Raw genomic sequence first — 24,944 nt, forward strand, 5'->3', positions numbered from 1 at the left:
CTTCCACAAGCCCTAAAGGAGAGCAAATCCCTAGCCTCCTTCAAAATTGGTATGAAAAGTCACCTTCAGACAGCAGCTACCCGTGACTTGTAAATAGACTAAGCCCCCATGCTCCCCCCCCCCTTTTTCTTTGTATTCTGCCTTTTGTATTTGATGTTATGCTTTTGAAACTGATATTATCCTAGATAAAGTACTATGTTCTATCCGTCTGTCTTTCAATGTTATATGAGATACTTAAAGTGTGGTTCCTGTGGAAATAAGCCTCGGCTTTCTAGGATCTCCTTTTAGTTGACCTTGTACCAGTGATTTGTACTGTCATGAAACTGTACTTTTTTCTATTGCAAACTTCTAATAAATTCTTCAATCAATCAATCAATCACAAAGTGGCTGCATAGAGTCTATGTTTTTGTTATAATGACAAGGCAACGGTATCCAAGCATGTGGGTCTGTAACCGCCAGGTTAACCCAGAGGAACGTGCCGTGGCTAGAACAGGCCACAAAAATCCTGAAGCACAGCCATTCTTCCTTGGCCACAGTGTGACAGCTGTCATAATCATAGACGGTTAAAAAAATTATCATAAAAATGGACATAATTAGTTCTTTTTTCGTGACAATGGTGTGGCCAAGAGGTGCGTGTGGTTAGACTTGTGCTGGTCGAATAAATCAGGCCAAAACGCCTTTCACCATGTGGTAAAGAAGCTCTCAGGCACACCGCACACGTCGAGATTTGGAAAAGTTAAAAGTAACCCCAACCCGCAGCAGGGACGGTCATTCACCTCCCGTTTGGCAAAGTCGGATGGCTTGACTCCAGTGTCGATCCCGCTGTGAGGAAACCACTGTTTTTTTTTAGCTTTTAATAGTTTAATTGAACTAGATTACAAGTAGTTGGCCTTAGTTGGCCTTAGATTACAACCTTGGCCTTAACCATTGATTGATTGATTGATTGATTGATTGATTTAATATTTTATTAGAGGTTTGCATAGGAAAAGCTGTACCGTCATGTACCGTCATGAAACTGTACCTTTTCCTATGCAAACTTTAAATAAAGTCTTCAATCAATCAATCAAGCCAAAGGTACTGCCTGGGCAGTAGGAGTTCACTGGTACAATACAAGGTCAACTAAAATGATAACAACACAAAAATTTGGGTCCCTTTTACAACTCATGCAAATGTTGGCCATAAGCTAGATAGCTGACTGAGCCTGACTCTAATGACCCCACTGTGTAAATCAATTAGAAATTATTCTCTAAGCAGGCTGGCTACCTCCAAACTGTTGTAGCCTACTGTACACTTGTACATCGTTGTCTCCTCGGACAACCAACTGGCCAATCACAGCGAGATGGTCCTTCCGGGCTATGGGACCTCAAGGTCTAAGTACAGTGGGATCAAGTCACTTGGTAGATTGCGGATCCGGTCTAGGCATAGAACGGATACGGAAACGGTGCGTATATAGTCTGTGTGCGTGCAAATTACCGGATACGGGAGGCGGGCTGGATCACAGCAGCACTCGCAGTGGTTAACTCGGCATGGAAAACGAGGCTTTCCTCAGGTAGCCGAAAAAGCGTGCAGAAAGAAAGCCTGCTGGTGACGCTCGGAGGTTCTGGTTGTAACTTGGCAAACCTAAGTAACTAAACATAAGGGGGCTGAGAAAGAAAGTGGGGAATGACCTAACTTTTTCTTGGAGCGCTGACGCGGACCGAGACTACGTGATCTCCTACAAGACAGCACAGGAGCGTAGCGGGTTTAATAAATAAGTAACGTCCACCATGTTACTTTGGTTTCTAGTTTTGGGGGCTTTGGCTGTGCGAACAGAATGCTACTTTTCGGAGGAGAAATACCCTGAAGAGTCGAAGATGCAGCCGCCTACGGTCGTTATCGCTATCATAGCGAGGAACACGGCGCATTCCCTGCCCTACTACCTCGGGGCTTTGGAGAGACTCAACTATCCCAAAGATCGCATCTCTGTGTGGTGGGTCACTTTCCCGGTTTGTTTTGTTGAGGTTCTACTTTTTATTAGACTTATATTCAAAACTAAAGGCCAATCGCATTGATATAAGATTGTGATTTTGTGAATGCAGCGGTTCTAACGTTACCCCCACCTCCTCTCATCCCTTGACGTCCAAGCCCTCTTGGATTAGACTCTGCATGTTATCTCAAGTTACTTACTTCACTTGAGCAGCCAGTTGGTTCCTACACCGGGGCAGGAGACTAGGCTTTTGCTCTGGTTATCCAGTCCACATCCATACCTACCGAATAGGAATAGGCCTAATGATCATTTTAAAATACACTGAAAACATTGATCCTGAGGGATGCTATCTATACTATAATTTTGCGAATGTCTGTCTGTCTGTCTGTCTGTCTGTCTGTCTGTCTGTCTGTCTGAAACAGCGTTTCTCCTCAGTGGCTGGAGCAATTGATCTGAAATCGCATCACCATTAGCATATGAACACACCTAACATAACTGTGAAGCCCGTTTGTCACTTTCACAAATCGTATCCTGTATATTAGCATTTTTATGGTCACCTTCCAACGGGTATGGGAAAAACTATGTGGAGACAGTAAGTGCATACATACCCATACTTCTATTCACCTAATTTTGCTGTTAAATTATTTGTATCCATCATAAATATACACTCCTCCATAGGCTGCTCCTTACATTATGATGCTCCCACATATTCTCACGCATGCACCAGTTACAGTAACTTGGAGCACATATCTTTGAACGGGTAAGGTCTAGTTGTTTTAAACACTGATTATTATGCGCAACTTGCCGCCCCATAATGGGGTTGTCAACTTGTCAATATAATGATAATGTGTAATACTGTATTTCTATTGGTAATGACTAACTTAATACATTATGTTTATGATTTATTTTGTATAAGTAGGAGGCTAGTGTGCAAACGCGGGTTGATGAAACAGCTATTATTATTTTGATGTCATGCTACATCACATTTTTCAGTTCAGTACACCCAAATATCCTGTACTTGTGATGTCACAAACATCATACTAATATTTACAGACTTTAATTTGTTCTTTATCCTCCCCTTTCTCGTTTTCTCTCACACACATCCAGAACAAGGATGAACTGTTCATACATACATACAACATGTCCTTAACGACAATGTTTTTCCCACTTGTCACTCAGGGCTGCCACAGATCACAATGTTGATAACACCACAGCCATACTGAGAGAGTGGCTGACTGTCATGCAGAAGTTTTACCATTATGTTGAGTGGAGACCTATGGACCAGCCCACGTAAGTCTAAATATTCTTGTGTAGAGCTCACATCATATTTATTTGACCGATTTGCTGAACATTTGACTTTTAAGGCCTAATATTTCACAAATTGCTAAAAAACCTGATTATTATGGTATCATTATGGTATAAACCATGGGTCTTCAACAGGGGGTCCAGGACCCCTAGGGGGTCCTCAGAGTTACTACAGGGGGTCCTCCAAATCTTTGAATGATAGAAACCTTTTTATCTCCTTTTTTATATTAACCACTTGAACCCTATAGTGTCCATATTCGGAGAACTTTAGCCAAAAATAGCAGATCTACAAGCTTGTAGTTCGGCTATTTTTGGCAAATAGATTTGGTGTAGGGGGGAAAAAGAACAGTACAAAGTACAGAGTGAAAGGTCAAGTTTATTACGTATCGATGGTTCAAGTGGTTAAATATCTAAAAACACAAATTGACATGAATCCAAAATACACTGATGATTGTGCTGTCAAACGATGAAACTATGGAATCTATGTAAAGGTTGTGGGGGTCCCTGCTTCATCTCTTTCTCAACTAAGGGGTCCTTGGCCTAAAAACGTTGAAGACCCCTGGTATAAACATTAAGTTGAAGGGTGCATTTTGGACTGATGATGAACCGTGTGTGTGTGTCTTGACTTACTTGTGTGACTTAAGCCCTTTGCTCCTCTAGGGTGCATAGGCCGTTGACAACTATCCTCCATTTTTTTTGCGGGTCTTTCGAGATCTCCCCACAGTAGAGCCCACTCTCTTGACATTTCTGCCCCAGCGCACTTCTTCTCTAGCTGTTCCTGGTGCGACCTCGTTTCCTTTTCCCTTGGGGGTTCCATTTCAGGGCTTGTTGTCGGGTGATGTTTGTAGCAGTGTGTGGACAATTGTTTTAAATTGGTCAGAATATTAAAAATGGGTCATTATGAACAAAGTTTCTAAAACGCTGGAATGCCTCCACGCCGAGTTAGAAAACACTTCTACCGAAATTGTATCCAAAAAGTAAAGGTAGTTTCACGCTCCCAGACTATGGTTTTCCATCCCACGGTACATAAAACATGCACCACGGCGTTGGGAAAACAGTTTAAATTGCGTATTTAGTCTCATTAAATTCAGAAAAGCCCCCGGCGTAGTCTCGTGTGGCCAGACTGTTGCCTAACGTGATTTGCAAATGCTCCCTGGCTACGCGAGACTACTGTACTGGCAACAGTTCCGGTTGAATGGGAAAACATTACAAAACTAACGATTTAAGAGGTTGTTTCATGCCGTGGTTAGTGTTTTATGTACCCTGGGATAGGAAACGTTGGAGCCTGGAACTACCTTTACTTTTTGGATACAATTTCAGTAGAAGTGTTTTCTAACTCGACGTGGAGGCGTTCCGGACCAGCCCGGGGATACCTTTATAGGACCTCATCTCGGAGCACGACAGTATGCAGCGACGGGTGAGGTTCTATATGGGGCTACATTTGGAGCAGCCATAGCTGAGGCCGTCTGGGAAACCCGCTTCATGCCCCGGCCCCAATCTATAGGTGTCGAATCCATGAGACACTTAATCCTTACCTAATAGCACTCACTGCTCCTAATAGTTAGGGTGGGTAAAAGCAGAGGACAGATTTCACATTATGTGCAAATATTCAGTGACAAAATTCCCCAAAGGATTGGAGACCATTTTTATCTTTATTTAATTATTATTATAAACAATAAATAGTACAAATCTGTGTCTGTACAAGGTCATTTGTAGGAGAACTGGGTCCCAAACACTGGCCCAACAGCAGATATGAGTATGTGATGAAGCTGAAACAGGCAGCGCTCAACTTTGCCAGGAAACGCTGGGCTGACTACATTCTGGTATGTTATCTGTTTATTCTATTTTATTTGCAACATCTGATCATCAAAGAGATTCAGCTAGCAATTATGTCTTGTTATTCATGTATTTGCTGTATCCTTTTCTGAGTCATGAAATCCATTGGCTTTCTTTTCTGTTTGTGCCTAATCTAAAAACTCTCTCTCCCTTCCCCTATCCACCACCTCTGTTCCTCTTTCTCCGTCTCTGTCAGTATGCAGACACAGACAATATCCTCACCAACCCAGACACTTTGAACTTGATGATCGCAGAAAACAAGTCAGTCATTGCGCCCATGTTGGACTCCCAGGGAGCTTACTCCAACTACTGGTGTGGTATAACTCCTCAGGTAATAATCGCTTACCGCTCTCACGCAATGGTGCTGTAAGTGATGTTTTTTTCTGTTAAAATCAGCGTTAAGTAGCTCTATATTCCCATAGAAGTATAGAGTGTTTGTTCAGCAACAATCTCCCTGTCTCTGCAGCTCTTTTGTACTTTCGGGTCAGGATACCAATTTCATACAATCGGCTGCTGGCAGCCTTCAAAAAGCTGTCTAGCCTCTGTTGTGTATGACTCTGAAGATGCTCATGGCATCGAAACATTAGTCCTGATTAGGGATGGGTATCGTCTGCGATACTTTTAATGGTATCGATCCATGATGAATAAAAACGAACGATACCTTGTTTCGATACTTTTGAACAATAATAATAATAATAATAAAACTTCAACAGTATCAATAGCCTGTAAAAAGTATGTGTATATTCTATTGTAGACAAACAATATAATTAATTATACAATAGCAGCCATAACAGTAATAGTAGTCACATCAACTGCTCTACTAGGCCTACTTGACATGAAAATGGCTGAATAACTGGCTTAATAACCTATTTTGGTGTGTAAAATAGCCCATAGAAAAAGGCAAATAAGAATTATAATAATAATAAATAAAAAAGTATCGAAAATGGTATCGAAAAGGGTATCGTATCGATTCCCAGGTATCGAAAAAGGTATCGTATCGATTCAAAGTTGAACGATACCCATCCCTAGTCCTGATACAGCACTGTATAAATAAAAAAGGCATTTCCTAGTATCTAGTCTGTGATACTCCAGTGCCTCATTCCATTTGTCTATAAACCCAACTTCTTTGCACCTTGCGCCTTACTTTGTGTCCAGATCATGTGTCGTTTAACCGGCAAAATTGGGGCTGGACAAAGTGGACATACCCTGAATGCTCTTGCACCATGAGCTTTAGACCTTGTGAGGCATGATCAAAAAGGCGTAGGCTTTGGAACGTTTTTTTTTGTTGTTTTTTTTGGCAACGGCGGAAGCGCAGCTTGTGTGTATTGTTCGAGATCGGACTGGATCTTACTTGAGATAAATATGCTGGGACTACTTTTAAAAGGTTAGAAAAAAGAAAAATAGCTGGCAGTTAGGTTAAATATTCTGGCAGTCAATGAGTTTATTTATACATTTGTACACTCTCAGAGTGAAATGAACAACACTCAGGATTTTACTACTATTTTACTATGTTTTAGGATGCACTATGTCAGTGCATGTCCAGAATTGTGCATGTACTGTCTTTATGCGTGTACCCCAGGGTTCCCCAATTAGTTTTCCCCAAGGGCCGAATCATGTCTAGGGTGCCAAGTCGAGGGCCACAACATTGCAGGGGGCAATGGTGGCGTTCCCGCTACTCCAGCGACAGTTCAGATATGGTCTTTGTCGGGTGAAAATCTTGTATGCTCGTTTTGCATTAAACTAGTGAAAACAGCCGATCTACAAGCACACAACGCCTCGCATCGCTGTCTTCACTACTTTTGTGCGACAGCCTTGTATGATGAAGCAGAGCTTTACTTTGCGAAAGAACATACACATTTGGAGATACAAGGTTTCCACCCGACAACGACGATATACTAGTGTTGTTGCTGCTCTTATACCACCATTATTACTGGGGTTGGTGGGGGCCAGACAGTAGCCGGCCCGCGGGCCGCCCATTGGGGAACCCTGGTGTACCCTGACGCTGAAAGACCCATGTTCACCTCCCCTCTCAGGGCTACTATCGTCGAACAGCAGAGTATTTCCCCACCCGCCACCGTCACAGACTGGGCTGCTTTCCAGTTCCAATGGTCCACTCCACCTTCCTGCTGGACCTGAGGAAGGCAGGGATGAAGAAACTGGCCTTCTTCCCTCCTCATCAGGACTACTCCTGGCCTTATGATGACATCATAGTGTTTGCCTTCTCTTGTCGATCCGCAGGTATAATGCGCTGTCCTGTTTTTGAGCGGTGGTAAACCGCTCCATAGAGTGGCTGTGCGTGTGTCTGTAGCCACTTTTTCCTCAGCGTTTTGCCATAGCAACGTTTGTGTGTGTAGCCTGTATTACATCACCAATTACATCCTAGACCTATATCCTAGTCTGAAGACGTTATGCAAGCACGACCACCGCTCACTTCACATTGGGTGTGATTTTTTACATCATGCTGCTTATTTAGAGACCGAGACATACAGTACGGCCATGCACACACGCACGCACGCACGCACGCACGCACGCACGCACGCACGCACACACACACACACACCTGTATTTCAGGATTTGGCTCACAGTGCCCAGTCATTTCATCGATTTGTTCATTGATCATTGATTTATTAATCCATGTACTTTGATGTTTTCAGAGATCCAGATGTACCTGTGTAACAAGGTACGCTATGGCTACCTGAACATCCCAGCTAAACCTCACCACACCTTAGAAGACGACCGTATCAACTTTGTCCATGTCCATCTGGAGTCCAGGAGTAAGCACAGAATATGATTTATTCTTTCTTTATAGGAATGCAGAAATAATCCTTGTCATATCAGCCATGATGACTCTAATTGTCTTTTCTATCACCTGCTGTAGTTGATGGTCCTCCTATGAAAGTATCCCGCTATGTCCATGTATTTCCCAAACAGAGGGATCTAATGGGCTTTGATGAGGTAAAACATGTTTGTTTATACGTGGCATGGACATTGTAATTGGGACATTGTCATTCATGGAACTCTTATTAAAGTTGCTATAAAGACCAACGTCATAGTCATGAAAAGTGTGTACAGTGTGTACGTGCGTCAAATGATAAATAAGCTTTTAAGGTATGAAATCGTTTGATGGGATTGGCTGTTTCATATGTCATTGTATTTACATTTGTACTTCATTCATTGTACCCTCTCCTCTTAGATATATTTGATCAACCTGCGTCGCCGTACTGACCGCAGAGAGACGATGTTGTTCGCTCTCAATGAGCTGGAGATTGACGTCAAGGTGATAGATGCTGTGGATGGAAAGTGAGTACTCTGTCAAATGATGGACTTCAAACAGAACCTCAAAACCAGAGGCATTCCAAAACACATAAAAGATGAATTTGGTGTCTTCCCCGGACAACCCGGTTGTAATGAAGACGTGTCTTTAACTTGTGCAATGTAAAAATTATACAATCAGGGGGCGCCCGCTGGTCTAACGGTCCAGGCGCATATCGTCACTGTCGGGCAGAAACCTCGTATCTCCAAGTTTCGAATGTGTAAATCTTTTCGCGAAGTAAAGCCCTGCTTCATCATACAAGGCCGTCGCACAAAAGTAGTGAAAACAGCCGATCTACAAGCACACAACGCCTCACGGTGTCATTTTTAAAATGACAAATACAAAACAAACGGTTTTGGACATACAAGGTTTCCACCCGACAACGACGATATAGGCTAGCATTCGAATCCCGATCCCGACGACCTTTGCTGCGTGTCACTCCCCATCTCTCCCTGTCCATATCTACCTAACATGTCTAACAATAAAGGCAGCAAAAGACCAAAAACTGTCATGCATTGTTTATCTAGCTAATGCACTAACTGACACTATATTCAGATAAATAAAGTTGTATGTGAGTGTAAGTCAGCATGCATGTGCTTAATGTGTGTGTCTGTACGTTCCAGTGCTCTGAACAGTAGTGACATTAAGATACTTGGCGTGGACCTGCTCCCAGGCTACTACGACCCATTCTCTGGACGCACCCTTACCAAAGGAGAGGTGGGCTGCTTCCTCAGCCATTACTATGTCTGGAAGGAGGTGAGAAGGCATTCACACACGCACGCATGCACGCACGCACGCACGCACGCACACACACACACACACCAGTGTTGATTTCGTCGAACTAAGATGATAACTGTTCGTTGACTTCTTTCACTTCCAAAAAACGAATAAAAACTAAGTTATGATGACTAAAACTATAACTAAATATGATTCTGTTTTCTCCCAATGGATTATGGGGATTTGAGTTTTTGCTTCAATGCCGGGTGGCGTGGACCAGCTACGATTTAATATGAGAAACGTTATATCCTGACCATATACCATCGAGAAAAGCACTCGGCGGTCGGATTTGAATTCCCGACTACCGACTTTAGTCGGGATAAGCACTCAACGTGTTAAATTTCTCCTGCATTCTTTCTTCCCAGATGGTGGACATGCAGTTGGATAAGGCGCTGATCTTTGAAGATGACGTCCGTTTCCAGCCAAACTTCAAGCGACGAGTCCTTAGACTAATGGAAGAGGTGGAGCAGGTGGAACTGGACTGGGACATGATGTAAGAGTGAAACAGAGATAGTTTAGGAAGTTTCTGTCAGACATATTTAGCTGATTATGGTTTCAAATGTAATGAACATCATAAAAAGTTCCTCCGCAAATGGTTTTCATTGACATTGTCACAGAAAATTCAATCACACATTGAATAGATTACCCCAAGCATTCATTTGGCTGGAAGGTGAGCTCAAACGATGTTTGTATGTACTGTGTTTGCCACGTCTTCTGAACATAATGAAAACATTTTACAGGGTTCCCACGGTCATGAAATTCCTGGAAATATTTTGAAATTAGAAAAATATTTTTCCAGTACTGGAAAAGTTTTGGAATTGATCAAGGGTCCTGGAAGGTCCTGGAAAAAAATAGCTATGCATTTTGGTTATTGATTTTATTAATACTTCTGAAATGACAAATTCAACATTGGCCAAATTGTCAAATATTAGTGGCAGAAATTGTGAAAATAGCCGATCTACATGCTCACAACGCCTCGCGTTGCGAGGCGTTGTGAGCATGTAGATCGGCTATTTTCACAATAAAACCGTGTTATACAAAATTCAGGGTGCCGTTCAAATATGATTATTTTGGGTGTCATGGCCTGAAAAGGTTGAGAACCACTGGCATACACTACCTGTCTTAAAGGCATTGCGCATAGGAGTAAGCGACTTGTTATTGAGCTGAATTATTGTTATATAGTCCTGGAAATCGGGTTAAATATTCTGGAAAAGTTTTGGAAATTAATTGGCTATTTTCACAATAAAACCGTGTTATACAAAATTCAGGGTGCCGTTCAAATATGATTATTTCGGGGGTCATGGCCTGAAAAGGTTGTGAACCACTGGCATACACTACCTGTCTTTAGGCATTGCGCATAGGAGTAAGTGACTCGTTATTGAGCTGAATTATTGTTATATAGTCCTGGAAATCGGGTTAAATATTCTGGAAAAGTTTTGGAAATTAATTGGTTAAGATGTGTGGGAACCCTGATTTTAGCAATGATGCTTACCAAATGCTACGAAAAGGATTCGAGGAAATGTTGAAGATCATATTTTACCGCATCTTTCAAGCGTGTTATCTGTACCCCCCGCTCCCAGATACCTTGGTAGGAAACGGGTGAATCCCGCAGACGAGGAGGTGGTGGAGAATGTTCGCAACCTTGTGATTGCTGACTACTCCTACTGGACGCTGTCCTACGCAATCTCCCTGCAGGGAGCCCAAAAACTCCTCAACGCTGAGCCTCTATCCAAGATGCTGCCAGTTGATGAGTTCCTTCCCATCATGTACGACAAGCACCCCAAGTACGTATGGTTACTGACTGTGGTTCTAATGGCAAACACACAAACCCTCAAATACAATCACTGAATCACTGCTTGTGCACACATACTGTACATTAAGTACTGTATATGACATTTCAGGGGGCAAATCATTAAGGTTGAATAGACTTTATTGACAAGAATGGAAGCATACAATATAACAGCAGCAGAGATATAAGCAATATAGATGAGCCATACGATGAGCATCCTATAGCCTAAACAGCAGCAATGAATATAGCATAAACTAGACTACATGCGGAACATTAAGATGGCCATGGATTCGACCTTCGGATCATAGTGACGCGTCCACGATAAATGATTAAGCTATTATCATGACTGAAGCTCTCCGCGGTCACATGATCCGAGACCCCACGCAAGGGAAAGCCTAATCCTGAGGTGGAAGTTGGGGATGGAGGTGGGGCGCTGAGTATGGCAACTGAACACTGAACAGGTTAGTACCCTTGATATATTCTGAGTAGGGGGGGCGGAATATAAGACTCCGCCCACCTGGGGCGCGCCGCCAACCTCTGAGATCTCCCCCCTGAACTGGCTACGTCATCCTTCCTGCGCTCTATGCATGTACACAGACTACTGATGATGTCAGATTGTTGGGTAAATATAAAATATACTGTATGGTTTAACCACTTAAGACCTATTCAAATAAATTGAAAAGAACAGTTGATACACAATGCGAACACAATATTGAGTTTTTTATTTATTTTTTTGTCTTGACATCAACATTGAAAAACTCTATCTGTGGCAGTGCCACTGTGTACTGGCATGCACTCTATAAGCTGGTTCATGTGTGAAGCTAAAACCGACCTCATAACTCAAAACATGGCTTTCCTTATGGCTTGTGATTCGTATATAGAGTGTCTAGATTTAGGATAGGCTTTGTAGAGCTTGCAGATTAAAGAACCATTGTGAATCCTGTGGTTTTCTTTCCATCTTCCAAAGGCTCTGCAGTCTAAGTGTTTTTGGCCCTGGTCCATGACTAAAAATGTAGGGCTTGACAACTTGATTTAAACTGGCCACATATAAACACTGGTCTTTCATCTTACAGAACATTCTTCTTTTTATAATGTAATGATTTCTTGGCAGCATCTCTTTCTGTGTAACTGGAAGTCGAATATAGCTCTCTATAACTCTTTGGCAGAGTGTGTAGAGAGGTAGAGGTTAGCTTGTTGCAGTCTTGCATTGAGCATTGTGAAAATATTTCATAGGGACTGCAACATCCCAGGGTTGAATCCAGCTCTAACAATTGTGTTGGATCTCTTTCATTAACACATTCGCTGCATTTTAAAAATCTTTTTGAAGTGCCAGGATGCCCCCAGTCTCCATAGACCTCCATGTAATTCATAGTGCACGGATCATGCACGCGGCACGTCCATACATAGATCATGCACCACGTGTGTGCACGCCGTTCACAGCTTTCAAACAAAAAAATCTGCTTTGAAATCTGTTCAGTCATTCATGATCAGCAGCTATTATGTTTTCTTCAAATGTAAACAAACATTGCTGCCATGTTTGAAAGATGGGGTTGGTATGGAGGTCAAACATGCAATTTTGCGATCGCGATCATGCCTAGTAGATGGAGGAGGTCCAAAGGAGGTCCAAAAATATTATTTTTGCAAAAACGGCCCAAAACTCGGGAAACTCAGGCGTGGCAGTGGCGGGGTACGGGAATAACTCGGGAAACTCGGGAGGGGGCAGCAAAGGAGTTTTTTTATTTTATTTTGTGTGCCGCTCCTTTCCTCCACATTCTCAGACATTTTTCCGTAACAAGGAAAAATATTATAATAATAATACAATAATTATAGGTATGTATCCAAAAAGTGATTAATTTACGCTATAGTTTGACAGCTGCTTAATATGGTGTAATCATAAAAAAGGAAAAAGGCCAGTACATACACAGTAAAATGGGTCAAATGTATACAAGTAAAATACATACTACCGGTATTTATAAATCAAAGAGGATAACATATCATGTATGATAAAGCACTGATTTCTACTGTGTTTAGCTGTACCATTTAGCTATAAAAATCTTTAAATGGAAAAAAGGTTTAGTTGCCTTGTGATCATCACACATATCATCCACCATAAGCTAAGAAATCCTTCTTGTTATAGTTCTGATCGTGTCAATCTACTATCTCTCTCTGCAGTGAGGACTACAAGTCCCATTTCCCCAATAGGAACCTGCAGGCCTACAGCACACGGCCCCTACTGGTCCAGCCGTGTCACTACGCCGGTGATCCACAGTGGGTAAGCGACACGGAAACCTCAACTCTGTGGGACGATGACTCTGTACGCACTGACTGGAGGGGTTCCCACAAGACCCTAAAAGCTGCACCTCCTGCGGAGATGCTGTCACACAACTACAGGGATGAACTGTAAGGACATAGAGGGGGGGGTGTCAGGTGAACGCTTGAGGAACGCAGTCATTTGTCAGGGAAAATGTTGCTGTGAAAAGGAGGCGTTAAAGAATTCTCGACTCCTCATTTCTCACGTTTCATATCAATCCGTTATAGCAGTTCCCAAGCTTATTTTAATGATGACTCAATCGAATGTGTTCCAGCTTGGATCAATGGAACCAACGTATCTCACTTTTAAGTTCTTATCGGTATCACAATGAAAACACATTTTAAAGTAGAAAAAATCTGAATCGCTAGCCCTTTCCGTTTCAACAGTTGGCCTGTGCAATCAACTGATCAGGACTGAGTTTCACGAAAAACATTAGACTTTTCAGTCTATGGCACTAACAAGACAAGAGCAGTGCTATGTTTTCTTTAGGAAAGCATGTGTACTGGGGCTGCATGCATTGAGACAATCTTAATAACTTAATGAGACCTGAGTCTGTCTAGAGGTGTTTTTATTTTCACATTTTGTATACAGGTGAATGAGCATGTCTAATATTTATATTGACTTGTTGTGGGGTGCTTGGGATAAACTTGCACAACAGAGGCTATGGAAATGCTTCAAAGGGATAATTCATCCTTTTGGAAGATAACATATCTCTTCTCTGTATTCTTTTTTCCCTTTTCCCCTTTTTATATATTCATTATTCTGAATGATAGTATGTACGATGGAGTGCTTGTGAACGATGTGTATTTGTGGTATACTGTACCGTGTGTGTTTTTGTGAGTGCCTTTTTACGATTGCATGCTCAGGATTGTAACATTGACCCAGCTTGTACAAGGAGAAAGGAAAGTCCTTGACATGGAATTATCTCTCTTGTTTTTTCTTTGTTCACCACTGAGAGGCGCTGTGCCTGCACTGTTCACATGTCCCGGTCAAACTACCTTCAGTTTACATTTTCTTTATTCCTACAGGGGTTGACACTAAGCTCTCAGAGGCACATGCCCGTTGGGCAAGTACAGGTCATGTTCTACTTGCCCAAAGGTCATTCCCACTTGTCTGAAAAGTAAATTCTCCATTGTAAAATGATTGGTAAGATTTTAATTACCGCTCGATTTAACACTTATTTCTTTATTTTCTGGGGCTGTCCGATAAAGAATTTCATACACTATACCTCCAAATACAATTATCAAATACCTACATAGCTATGGTATCACACTTGTTACATTTCACAGACCAGAAAATGGAGCGCGCTGGCCATGTTCAGGTGTTTAGACAGATATCTGGTGTTGTGTTTATAGACGGTTGCGTCCCCTCTCAAATGAGCACTTGCCCTGTCGGGCAACCTGAAAGCAAACTTCACCTGCCCAAAAGTTTTATTTACCAGCCGGGGGCAGGTGGGCAAGCCTTAGTGTCAATGCCTGTTCCTATTTGTCTATACATTCTCCATCATTCATCTCAGTTCTATCCATCGATGCGTTCAGTGTGGCTACATCCTACATTTAGCTTGTTATTGATGGTGACGTAATAATCATGACATAATCCATTGGAACTGTTAACAGATATGACCAAATAGCTAATAATAATAATAAGTTTACCTTTCAACAGGCTTTTTGAAAGTTTGTTTATTTCAAAAGTTGACAATGGATTTAATAATTTATACATATATTTGTTGTACAAATATTTTATTTTGTGTCATGGTTATAATTCCTCATCAGTTGCCCCTTGAACTCTCAACAAGTTTTATTTATTTTTGACTTTATCTTACTTTATGTAAAAAATTCTAAAACTGCCTTCATATGGGTTACATTGGGACCCAGGTTTTTTACAGCACATTATTAGTGCAATCAAATAGATAAAATCCCATTGGGTGAGACATTGTTTTGATTTTATTTACCTTGCAACATTTTTTTAAAACTGCCTTCATATGGGTTACTTAGTTTGGACACACAGTTCATGAGTTTTTCATATTTCTTTCCAAATAGATAAACTCCCACTGGCTGAGGGGCACTGTTTAGATTGTATTGCTATGTTTTAAATGTGTTGGCCCTTTCACGTCAAAAGAAAACTACTTGTGTGTACAAATATACATGTAGGTATGTCAAGTTCCTTGAAAGTTTTACCTTTCCAGGACCTTTACACAATAGTCTACATTCTCTACAATAATACATTATTGTAGATTATTTTAGAGTCAGTTGTGAAACAAAGACACAATTCATTAGATTTCTATGCAAAGTTCATTGTAGGGATGAGAAAGTGGTAATTACCGTAGTTTTTGTTTTAAATAGTTTTTGGTGTCACTTACCATCCTATGTCTTGGATTTTTGTAAAAATGGTTTAATATCTCCTGCTTAAAACTTATTTTAGTTTCATGTGTGGAACTGTTTGTACTTTTTCAATCTAGGACTGTGCACAGGGTTGATGTCATTGGGTCCAGAAATGAAGTGGGTTTGCAATTATGTTGTTCCTTTTTACTGTAAATTTCATGTTCTTATACCTGATCGTCTTCTGGACTGGTTTCATGTTTTTTTCTATGACTGTGTGTGTTTTATTCTCTTTATTGCCTGTGTCTTATTTGTCTTTTGGCAAAACATGTTTAGCCTCACAACATGGAATCAATGTGCAATGGTTTCTCTGCCAAAGAAAACTGTTACAGTAGCTTAAGAAAGAATGCTCTACTATGTTTTTATTTATTTTATCCCAACTTGTGCCAGGGTTCTTAAAGATGGCCAAGTCGATCCATCTGTCCATCCATCCACTTTTATCTCAAACATGACTCAAAAACTATCGAAACTATTGACCTGACTACTGTATACTGATCGTGTTCACTCAGTGGACTGCACCACCATTTAGGTACACTTGCAGACAGTATACTGTAAATCGAATGGGTTAATTCAATTGCCATGAAACTACTTGAGCGCATCCATGCTCCAAAGAGGATGACTTCTGGTTCTGGTGATCTTTGCTCTAGTGGCAACTTTTGGACAAAATTGCACACAATTATTTTGTCTCGGGGCACCCCATAAATATTTTTTTAATCCGAGGCACCCCTACATTATAGCTTTCACTCGCAGCACCTTATATTTATAGCAGATTGTTGTTGTCGGGTGGAAACCTTGTATGTCCAAAACCATTCCCGTTTTGTATTTATCATCTATAAAATGTACTAAACTAGTGAAAACAGCAGATCCGTGTGCTTGTAGATCGGCTGTTTTCACTAGTTTTGTATGATGAAGCAGGGCAAAAGACGTACACATTTGAAACTTGGAGATACAAGGTTTCAGCCCGACAGTGACGATATTTTAGTTATGTTGCGAGGAAAACGTTGAGATAATAGCCATTTTGGTTAGAACTGACTGAAAATGACTTTGTGCTTAAATTAAAGTTTAAAATTATACTAAATAATATTTTTTCAATTGTACAGGTACAAATAAATTCCAAATATCAAATGATCTCGCGGCACCCCTGGACTGCCGTCACGGCACCCCGGGGTGCCCCGTCACCCACTTTGAAAACCCCTGCCCCAGAGCATTCATCAAGATCTTTGTTGTGCTCAGAGAACAATGAAAAACATTCTTTTTTTTTTATTGACCCCATGACCTTTCCTCAGCGCAACCCTTTGGCAAAATGTCAACTATGCTATGATATCACATACAAAACTCCAGGATGAACCCTACTGATATTGATGACCCATGGCCTTTCCTCTCACTCCACCCTTTGGCCAACATTTCCAGTTGGGTGTAAGGTTGCTAGAGGGACTTGTTTATAAGAAATTTATTTTGAGCAATATTTTAAAGTAGTAGAACTCCTACTACATATAGTCCCTGCGTTATAGAAATTGATGTTATGGTGAGTATGTTGAAATCTGTTACATTTTTAATAAAAATGTGCTTGTTCACAATTAAAATTGCATCTCTATAATTTAAAAAGGTTATAGAGGATATATTGTACAAAAGGCCACTAGGTGGCACAATATTGAGATATTGTGAGTATACACAACAATTATTTATCAGTGTAAAAAAAAAGTAGACAAAATAAAAACACTTTAAGAACATTAAACTTCATACCTTTGGAAATATTTTACAGCAATCAAGCAAATCAAACAAGTTTTTCTTTTTTTAATTTCAAGTTAAGTGGTCACATAACAGAACAAACAGCATCACCACCAAAAGTGTTCAAAGGCAATCTTAAAGGCTAAGTATGGATTAACATTAACATTGCTCCCTATGCCAAATAGTAATAATGGAAACCGGAATGAAGGCCATTATCACCCCGAGATGGGAGCCTGGCAGTTTGCACTGCGTCACTTATCATTGTAGATACATCCTTTGAATTCTATATCCACCAACCAAACTTCCAATTGCCTAGAAAACCACTGAAACCACCCTACCGCCTGAGAGTAATCTGCATTGATGATGACTTGCAGTGCATAATGATACAATTGAATCTGCTGTCCACGTTGATAATAAAGAATCTAGAGTTTGGACTGCTTCCTAATAAAAGGGGATACGGTGAGAACTTTTCAATCTTCTGTGGATCTGAAAGAGTGATCTGGATTGGAGTAGACCCACAGATGGCAAACTTAGTGAGATAATTGGAAGAAACTGTACTGAATCAAGTCAGGTTAAATGCAGTGCAATACCTAGCACATGGTATGAATCTAACATATTTCTTGTGAACTAGGCTAGAGAGAAAATAATTAAAGCTCAATGTCAAAAAACAACCACCAACAAAATAAATCCTAGCTCCTTTTACTGTGTTATGTCAATCTTGAGGGGCAGCTCTTTGTACTTGATGAGGTAGTATGGGTAACACTGACAGCTATCAAACACTACAAACATGGAAGGTTTTGACACGCTATCCACACAGGTGTCATAGAGGACCTTCTGTCCAGACTTAGTGTGTTGTGGAGGCCGGCGGTAGGTGGAACTTCCCCGGGTTGTGTTCCCCACTAGGACCTTGGCCAGGAACATGTGTCGAACTCCATCCTCTGATTCGTATGAAAAACTGTGGCAGTATGAGGCGTCCAAGGAAAAGTAAGAACCTTGACCGTAGGCCGATCCATGTATCCCCGACACACGTGGGTCAAAGTTGTCGCGGCATATTTGTGGCACTGCCTCACCGGTGGTTCCATGGAAGACGTGTCTCTCCAGCAAATCTGCTGATATGGAATTTTGCTTCATGTACGCCTTGTGCCTGCAACACAAATGTTAGTGTTCATATGCAAACACAACAAAGAGCATTAATAGATGTTCTTGCTAAATTATTTATACATTAATCTGCTTAAAGATCTCTGCTTAACATTTCAAAACAAGTCAACTGTGCTAAATTTGGTTGTCGTTGTTGCACTACGATTAGGGCTGTCACGATTATGACATTTTACATTACGATTAATTGTCACTCAAATAATTGCGATTAACGATTTAATTGTGTTTTTGTTGTTGACAATTTATGTTTGGCTTTTAGGCTTTGAAGTTGCACATGTTAGATATGACACATAACCTAAATATACAAAGAAATTACTGACATATTTGAAATTACTGACATATTTTATACTTTATACTTAAAAAAGAACATTGATAGTGGAAACAGCCGATCTACAAGCTCACAACGCGTTGAGCTTGTAGATCGGCTATTTCCACTATTTTTGACTCATGAACATTTTTCAACATGGAAACAATTAAGACGATTATGAAAAATAATCGCGATTATGTTGAATAATCACGATTAGACGATTATGTAATAATTGTGACAGCCCTAACTACGATGTTGCAAAAGAGGCTACAGACACACCTTTGGAACTTGTCCCAGTGGAGAAGGTTCTGGATTTGCTGGATGCTGATAATATCAATCTCAATTTCAGGAAGGTTTTGATGGAACAGGTTTTGGACCTTGAGGAAAGCCTGTGTGCCTGTCGGGACGTCCACCAGCATGTAGTCCTGGTGTGGGACCAGGCTCCATACAGGGGGATACCAGCAAGCAAAGTCCTCCAGCGGGTCCACGTTAAAGTTGGCATCAGGAGGCTCACTGGGAGTTCCTGTCCTAAGGTAAGAGCGAGAGGTCCAAAGAATGTGGTAAAAGGCTGGCATACTGTCAATGTGGTTTTAACCCATTTAGGCCTAGAATGATTGAATGCTTTAACTAGTGAAAAATAGCAGATATACAAGCTCACAGCGCGGCACCGAGTGCCGCGCTGCGAGCTTGTAGATCTGCTATTTTTGGAAAAAGTCGTGAAAATGTGTGCAAATCTTTGAATATATACATTTTCAAAGCGAACGTTTGTTACTCAAATTTTGCTTCTGGGTGGTCCCTGAAACTAGATATTTTGAGATGGGGGTCCGTGGCCAAATAAATATCATTTTGGGGGTCCTTCACATGAGAACCACTGACATAGTAGTCTCTCAAGAACAGACTAACTGAGCTCCAGTTAAGTGAAAAGAACCTTTTCTTTGACGATGGCGGGCCAGATTGCTGACATAGAAACATAGGGGTTTCAAAAAGCCTTAGAAGGATTCAAAAGACACATAGAATCGGGTCAAAATTCAAATGTTCAAGATTTTTCTAAAATAGCAGATCTACAAGCTCGCAGATATACAGTAACAGAGCTAATGAGTTCAGAAATTATGAACTATGGCTAAACTATTGCAGAGTGACGTTTATTTTATCTGGGTTACAACATCTGATAATTCTACCGAAACTTGAATAGTGTCAGATATAACGGGCCGGTACATTAATCCTGATAGTGTTTCAGCACCGCAAGCATAGAAAATACAGTTGTAGTGACAGCGTGCTCAAGCATCAATGTATGCTGGTTGTGAAAAGACTAGAATAAAGATACAAGGATTTCATTCAACGTCAATGTCTTGAAATGGAAATGGAATGAGATTTAACAACGAACAAAGTCATTGAGAGACATTGAGATACAAGAAGAGACGAGTATAAGTAAAACACACACGCAAACTTACTTAATATGCAAGTATGGCTCCATGGATGCCTGGGAGCGGTAGGTGGGCCTGCAGAGAATTCTTCTAATGGTCCCTGTGTCGACGTTGGTTTCAGTCATATCGCCAAAGTCCACCTTGTATTCTTTACTGTAACCATACCCAGTGTCGATGTGTATGGTGCATTCCGGTTCTTTGTCGGCTATCTTCCTCAAAAGCAACTTGGACTCTTTCTAATAGGTCACATTGAACACAATAAAACATGTTAACCAGTAAGACGCCTAAGGGCAAAAAGCGACCTCGCCCTAAAGGGAGAGGTCGCGCCATGTTTTGGCCATCTGGCCAACAGGATTTGGTTCCCCTGGCATCACAGGGATTTCCATAAATGGCAATAAAAGGGGTTTGGTTTGATTATATTGACATTCATAGATATGGGCTTATTATTGATCAGGGATCTCCATATATGTGCATAAAAGGGATTTGGTTCCCCTGGTATCACAGGGATCTCCATATATGGCAATAAACAGGATTTGGTTCCCATGACATCACAGTGATGTCAGAACGTCAATCAACAAAAAGGACAAGCGGTGACGGTTCTGATATGACTCTGTTCCTTTGAAGAGTTAAATCTCCATATCGTGACTAGTGTCTAGAGTAGACCTTCTGCATGTCTGTACCATTATTGCTCCATTGGGAGTCTGCTTTGGACTGCTTCATTTTGACCTCCGTGTTCATGTGAGCCTCTTCCCTCTGGTTTGGTTGCCAATACATTTATTGTTTAAGTAACTCTGCCTGTGATTGCCAGTCTTTGAGTTCAACTCACCACAGATTGGGGGAAAGTGAGGCAAACAAAAGGTAAAGTGAGAAGTTCAAGAACTGAGTGTCAAACTAAACCACACAGGAAAAGAATAAAAATAAAAAAGTACCTAACCTTTTTGTATTCGTCCCAAATACCACTTTTCAACCGGTAGATTCGCCATTTGGTGGGGAAGTGGGGGTTCCTGGTGGGGTCACTGGTGTTAGACAGACGTCTCACACTTTTATACTTGTGCCCCTTTTTGTTGTTCACCTTCATCAGATCCAGATTCAGGCTCAATCTGTTCCCACTAAAAGGAATACAGGATACATCATTTCCTGTGAAATCCATTGAATTCAAGTTTACAGATTAAGAGCTCCCTTTACCATTATCAATAAATAAATACCATGTCCTGATGGTGAATTAGTGATACATCAACATGCAGTTGCCAATACAATGCAGCACTTGAATGTATTACTTATATGAACCCCATTTCTGATAAATATATTACAGAGAAAACATGTGCTGGCACACCCATACAAAACACAAAGTTTGTGTTATTCTTTTTTGCCTCTTTACGGGTAGTGATTCATGACCAACAACATACTGTACCTTTGACACCTGTCAAAACCCCACATTGTCAATCATAGTTTGATTATTACATGTGTTCTTTCTTATGACAAACACTTGCATATCGTTAGCCTCATAACATAATTGCCTATGTAATTCGTTTGGCCAAATTGACATACCTACAATACTCTACTCTCCTAGCAGCAGTGTTAGGAGTCCTAACAATGCTGCTTCATTGTGCCTTAATGCCTGCCCTATATCCTCAGCATCAGAATGTTTATTACAATCCAAAAAAAAAAAGAAAAGAAAAAGAAAACGATTCATAAACCCTTTTTTTCCTTCCTGAAATCCATAAGAATATGACTTAGGCAATTATGCTATGAGGCTAAAGATATGTCACCTTTCACTGGGCCTGTTTTCTTAAGCACTTTAACCCTGGTGGGCTGAAGTGCATAATGTATATATATACAGTATATACACTTCATCGTACGTTTAAGTATATGAATTAGCCATTACTCACCCATCCTTGATTTCAATTTTTTCCATATTGACATTACAGTAGTGCCTCTCCAGACAGAGCTGAGCACGAGGGTTTAGGTCAACCCACTGACCGTCACACTCAGGTAACAACTGCCAGTGAAAAGGGTAGGGAGTGTGGTGCATCTCACAGCGCTCCCCCTTGTGGCACACATTCAAGAGGAACTCATCACAGATCTGGATGTCACAGGGCTGCTTGGTGTGGAAATTCTCGAGTGCGGGTGATTTGGCCGTGGCTAAACGCTTAGAGGTACGTGCTGGCGTCTGACGGGAGGATAGCGCCTTCTTGGCAGGAGGAGAGTTGGTTTGGGTCGCTGGCTGTGGCTGGGAGATGATGAGAGGGAGAGGGCAGAAGAATGAGTTGTTTTTTGCCGGCTTCTGGGCAAAGGGGTTAACAGGAGAGCAGGCCATGAGGCTACTTGGCAGGACGGTGAGGAGAACGTTGGAGGTGTTCTGGGTGAGAGGTATGTGCTGGATGGTGATGCGAGGCTGCTTCGTTGGCAAAGGATCCCCTGAAGTACTCTGTGCCTCTTTATGTGCATCACTTCTCAGGCGAGGCCGCGTCACTGGCGAAGGATCCCCTGAAGTACTCTGTGCATCTTTACGTGCATCACTTCTCAGGCGAGGCCGCTTCACTGGCGAAGGATCCCCATAAGTACTCTGTGTGCCATTAGCTGCATCACTGCAGCGTTTAGTCTTCGCTGCCTTTGGTGCGACTGTGGAGGGCATTGGTGTTACAAGAACATTGATGCTGTATGTACTGACCGTCCAGGCAACATGGACCTGTTGGGACCGCATGGCGTTCCACACTGGGAGGTCTGTGTTGGTGTCAGACGGGATTTCGAGGAGAATGAGAGAAGGGCTCAACATTCTGACCTTCGATATGTTGGACAGAACCTCTACAGCAGGAATGTCAGGCTCTTTAGTTCCCCTTTTCCGTGTGCTGGTCATCTTCAGTATTCTGTTGAGAAATTGATGTTTACGAGCATGTTTTGTTTACGGTATTTCTATTTTGTTTATATTATAATTTAATCCATACTTGATTCCTTAGATTGTTACAGTGAACAATCAATTCCCAGGGTTTTGTGAGTTTAATGCTTCCATGGGTCCTCAGCAGATACAGTTTTGTTTTGCCCAATTTAGTTTTTCGGCTATTCGAAAACAGCTGATCTACAGGCTCACAATGTGTTACTGCTGTGTGTTGTTGTGACACTGTATAGGCTGAATGTCGTCTGGAGGACTGCCCATAAGTCCTAAATCTCATTAGTCCTACATGACATTATTCCTACTTTGGTTAGGGTTAGGTTTAGGCATAGTTTTACTGAGGTTAGTGTTTGGGTTAGGTTTAGACATAGTTTTACTGAGGTTAGGGTTAGGTTTAGGCATAGTATCATTCACTAGGTTAACATTCACCAGATTCTGACTAATGAGATGTAGGAACAATGAGATGTCGGACCAATGCCATGGCACCGAATGTCTTACCTCCTGACCTGAATTCATGGGTTGCATTTGTAGTCCTAAACCGGCCATATTGAGGACAAACACTGGTGTTCAATTTGTCTGATTGGCATAGAACCAATGTTCTACGTTAATCAAAACACCTGTGTTGGTCCTCAAAATGGCTGGTGTATGACTACAAATGCAACCCATGAATAATTATTGCTCTAAAAGTCTTAACAGGAGACACAGGGATCCAGACCAGGAGTGTCACAAGCGGTGGAAAGTGGGACTGAGTTACTAGGGCCCAAGGTGGAGGGGCCTTTATTATTTTATACTTTAGCTATTGAAAAATAGCAGATATACAAGCTCACAGCGCTGCGAGCTTGTAGATCTGTCGTGAAAATGTGTGCAAATCTTTGATTATTATTATTATGTATGTTTTAAGCAAAGATTTGTAACTCAAATATGGCTTCTGGGTCCCTGGAACTAAATATTTTGAGGTGGAGGTCTGCGGTCAAATACATATCATTTTGGGGGTTCACATGAAAGTTTGAGCACCACTGACAGAAACATGGGGTTTTCAAAAAACCTTAGAAGGATTTGAAATATTAAAATAATTTGCAGATCTACAAGCTCGCAGCGCCGCGTGCTGTGAGCTTGTATATCTGCTATTTTTCAAAAATAGTTAAAGCACAAAATAATGCCTAATCATGCGTTCCCGGTCTAAATGGGTTAAACGCCCTCCCCCTATGAAGAACATTCATGGGGGGCCCGCAGTGAATCCTTGTGGCTCGTACCCAGGCCCCAGAATTTGGTGCGACACACCTGCGGATCTATGATCTAGATATGGTCGACTGAAGCACTTTGGGGTCAGTCCTAAGCTTAATTGGGGAGCTTAATTCCAGATCATGTACATTGATGCCAGGGCCTTTGTCTTCTGTGATGCTGTGCTATTTTTTATTTTATTTTTTTAAGCAAGCCGACGACCTCAGCAAACCAGATCAGAGCATCAGACGCTAAGTTATCATCTTATGTAACAGTTGGGCTTCACTTTATCAGATCCCTTCCTCGTTCAACTTCAAAGAATGACCCATCGAAAGAGCGAGATTTCCCCCTCAAGGATATGGAGTTTAATTTTGCGCAGAGATGTTCTTACCACTTCGAAGACCAATGGCAACTTCTCAAGGATATGAAGTTTAATTTAGCGCAGAGATGTTCACACCACTTCGAAGAAGACCATGCAACATGAGAGAGAGAGAGATCGTTGGAAGGAACGTACCACCTTCAACCAGCGTGGGGATGAGTGGAG

The 24,944-nt window shown here is 41.4% G+C and overlaps 2 protein-coding genes across 2 annotated transcripts; one reads left to right on the forward strand and one right to left on the reverse strand.

The window, feature by feature from the left end:
* Window positions 1–1,663: 1,663 nt before the first annotated feature.
* Window positions 1,664–13,390, forward strand: cercam (cerebral endothelial cell adhesion molecule; the record flags this gene model as incomplete). The annotated part of the gene is made up of 12 exons (XM_080743276.1): window positions 1,664–1,969; window positions 3,146–3,256; window positions 4,977–5,094; window positions 5,304–5,438; window positions 7,141–7,345; window positions 7,762–7,881; window positions 7,986–8,062; window positions 8,301–8,407; window positions 9,044–9,176; window positions 9,563–9,690; window positions 10,778–10,981; window positions 13,159–13,390. The coding sequence occupies exons 1-12, from the start codon at window positions 1,767–1,769 to the stop codon at window positions 13,388–13,390; spliced, it is 1,773 nt and encodes a 590-aa protein (XP_080599402.1). The 5' UTR covers window positions 1,664–1,766.
* A 4,712-nt stretch (window positions 13,391–18,102) lies between these two features.
* LOC308299720 (protein mono-ADP-ribosyltransferase TIPARP-like) lies at window positions 18,103–23,146 on the reverse strand (the record flags this gene model as incomplete). The annotated part of the gene is made up of 5 exons (XM_080743510.1): window positions 18,103–18,547; window positions 19,145–19,393; window positions 20,317–20,525; window positions 21,224–21,398; window positions 22,179–23,146. The coding sequence occupies 5 exons, from the start codon at window positions 23,144–23,146 to the stop codon at window positions 18,103–18,105; spliced, it is 2,046 nt and encodes a 681-aa protein (XP_080599636.1).
* Window positions 23,147–24,944: the final 1,798 nt, after the last annotated feature.

Source organism: Nannobrachium achirus, assembly GCF_963921795.1.
Source record: "Nannobrachium achirus genome assembly, chromosome: 15".
In the NCBI taxonomy this organism is placed as follows: Eukaryota; Metazoa; Chordata; class Actinopteri; order Myctophiformes; family Myctophidae; genus Nannobrachium; species Nannobrachium achirus.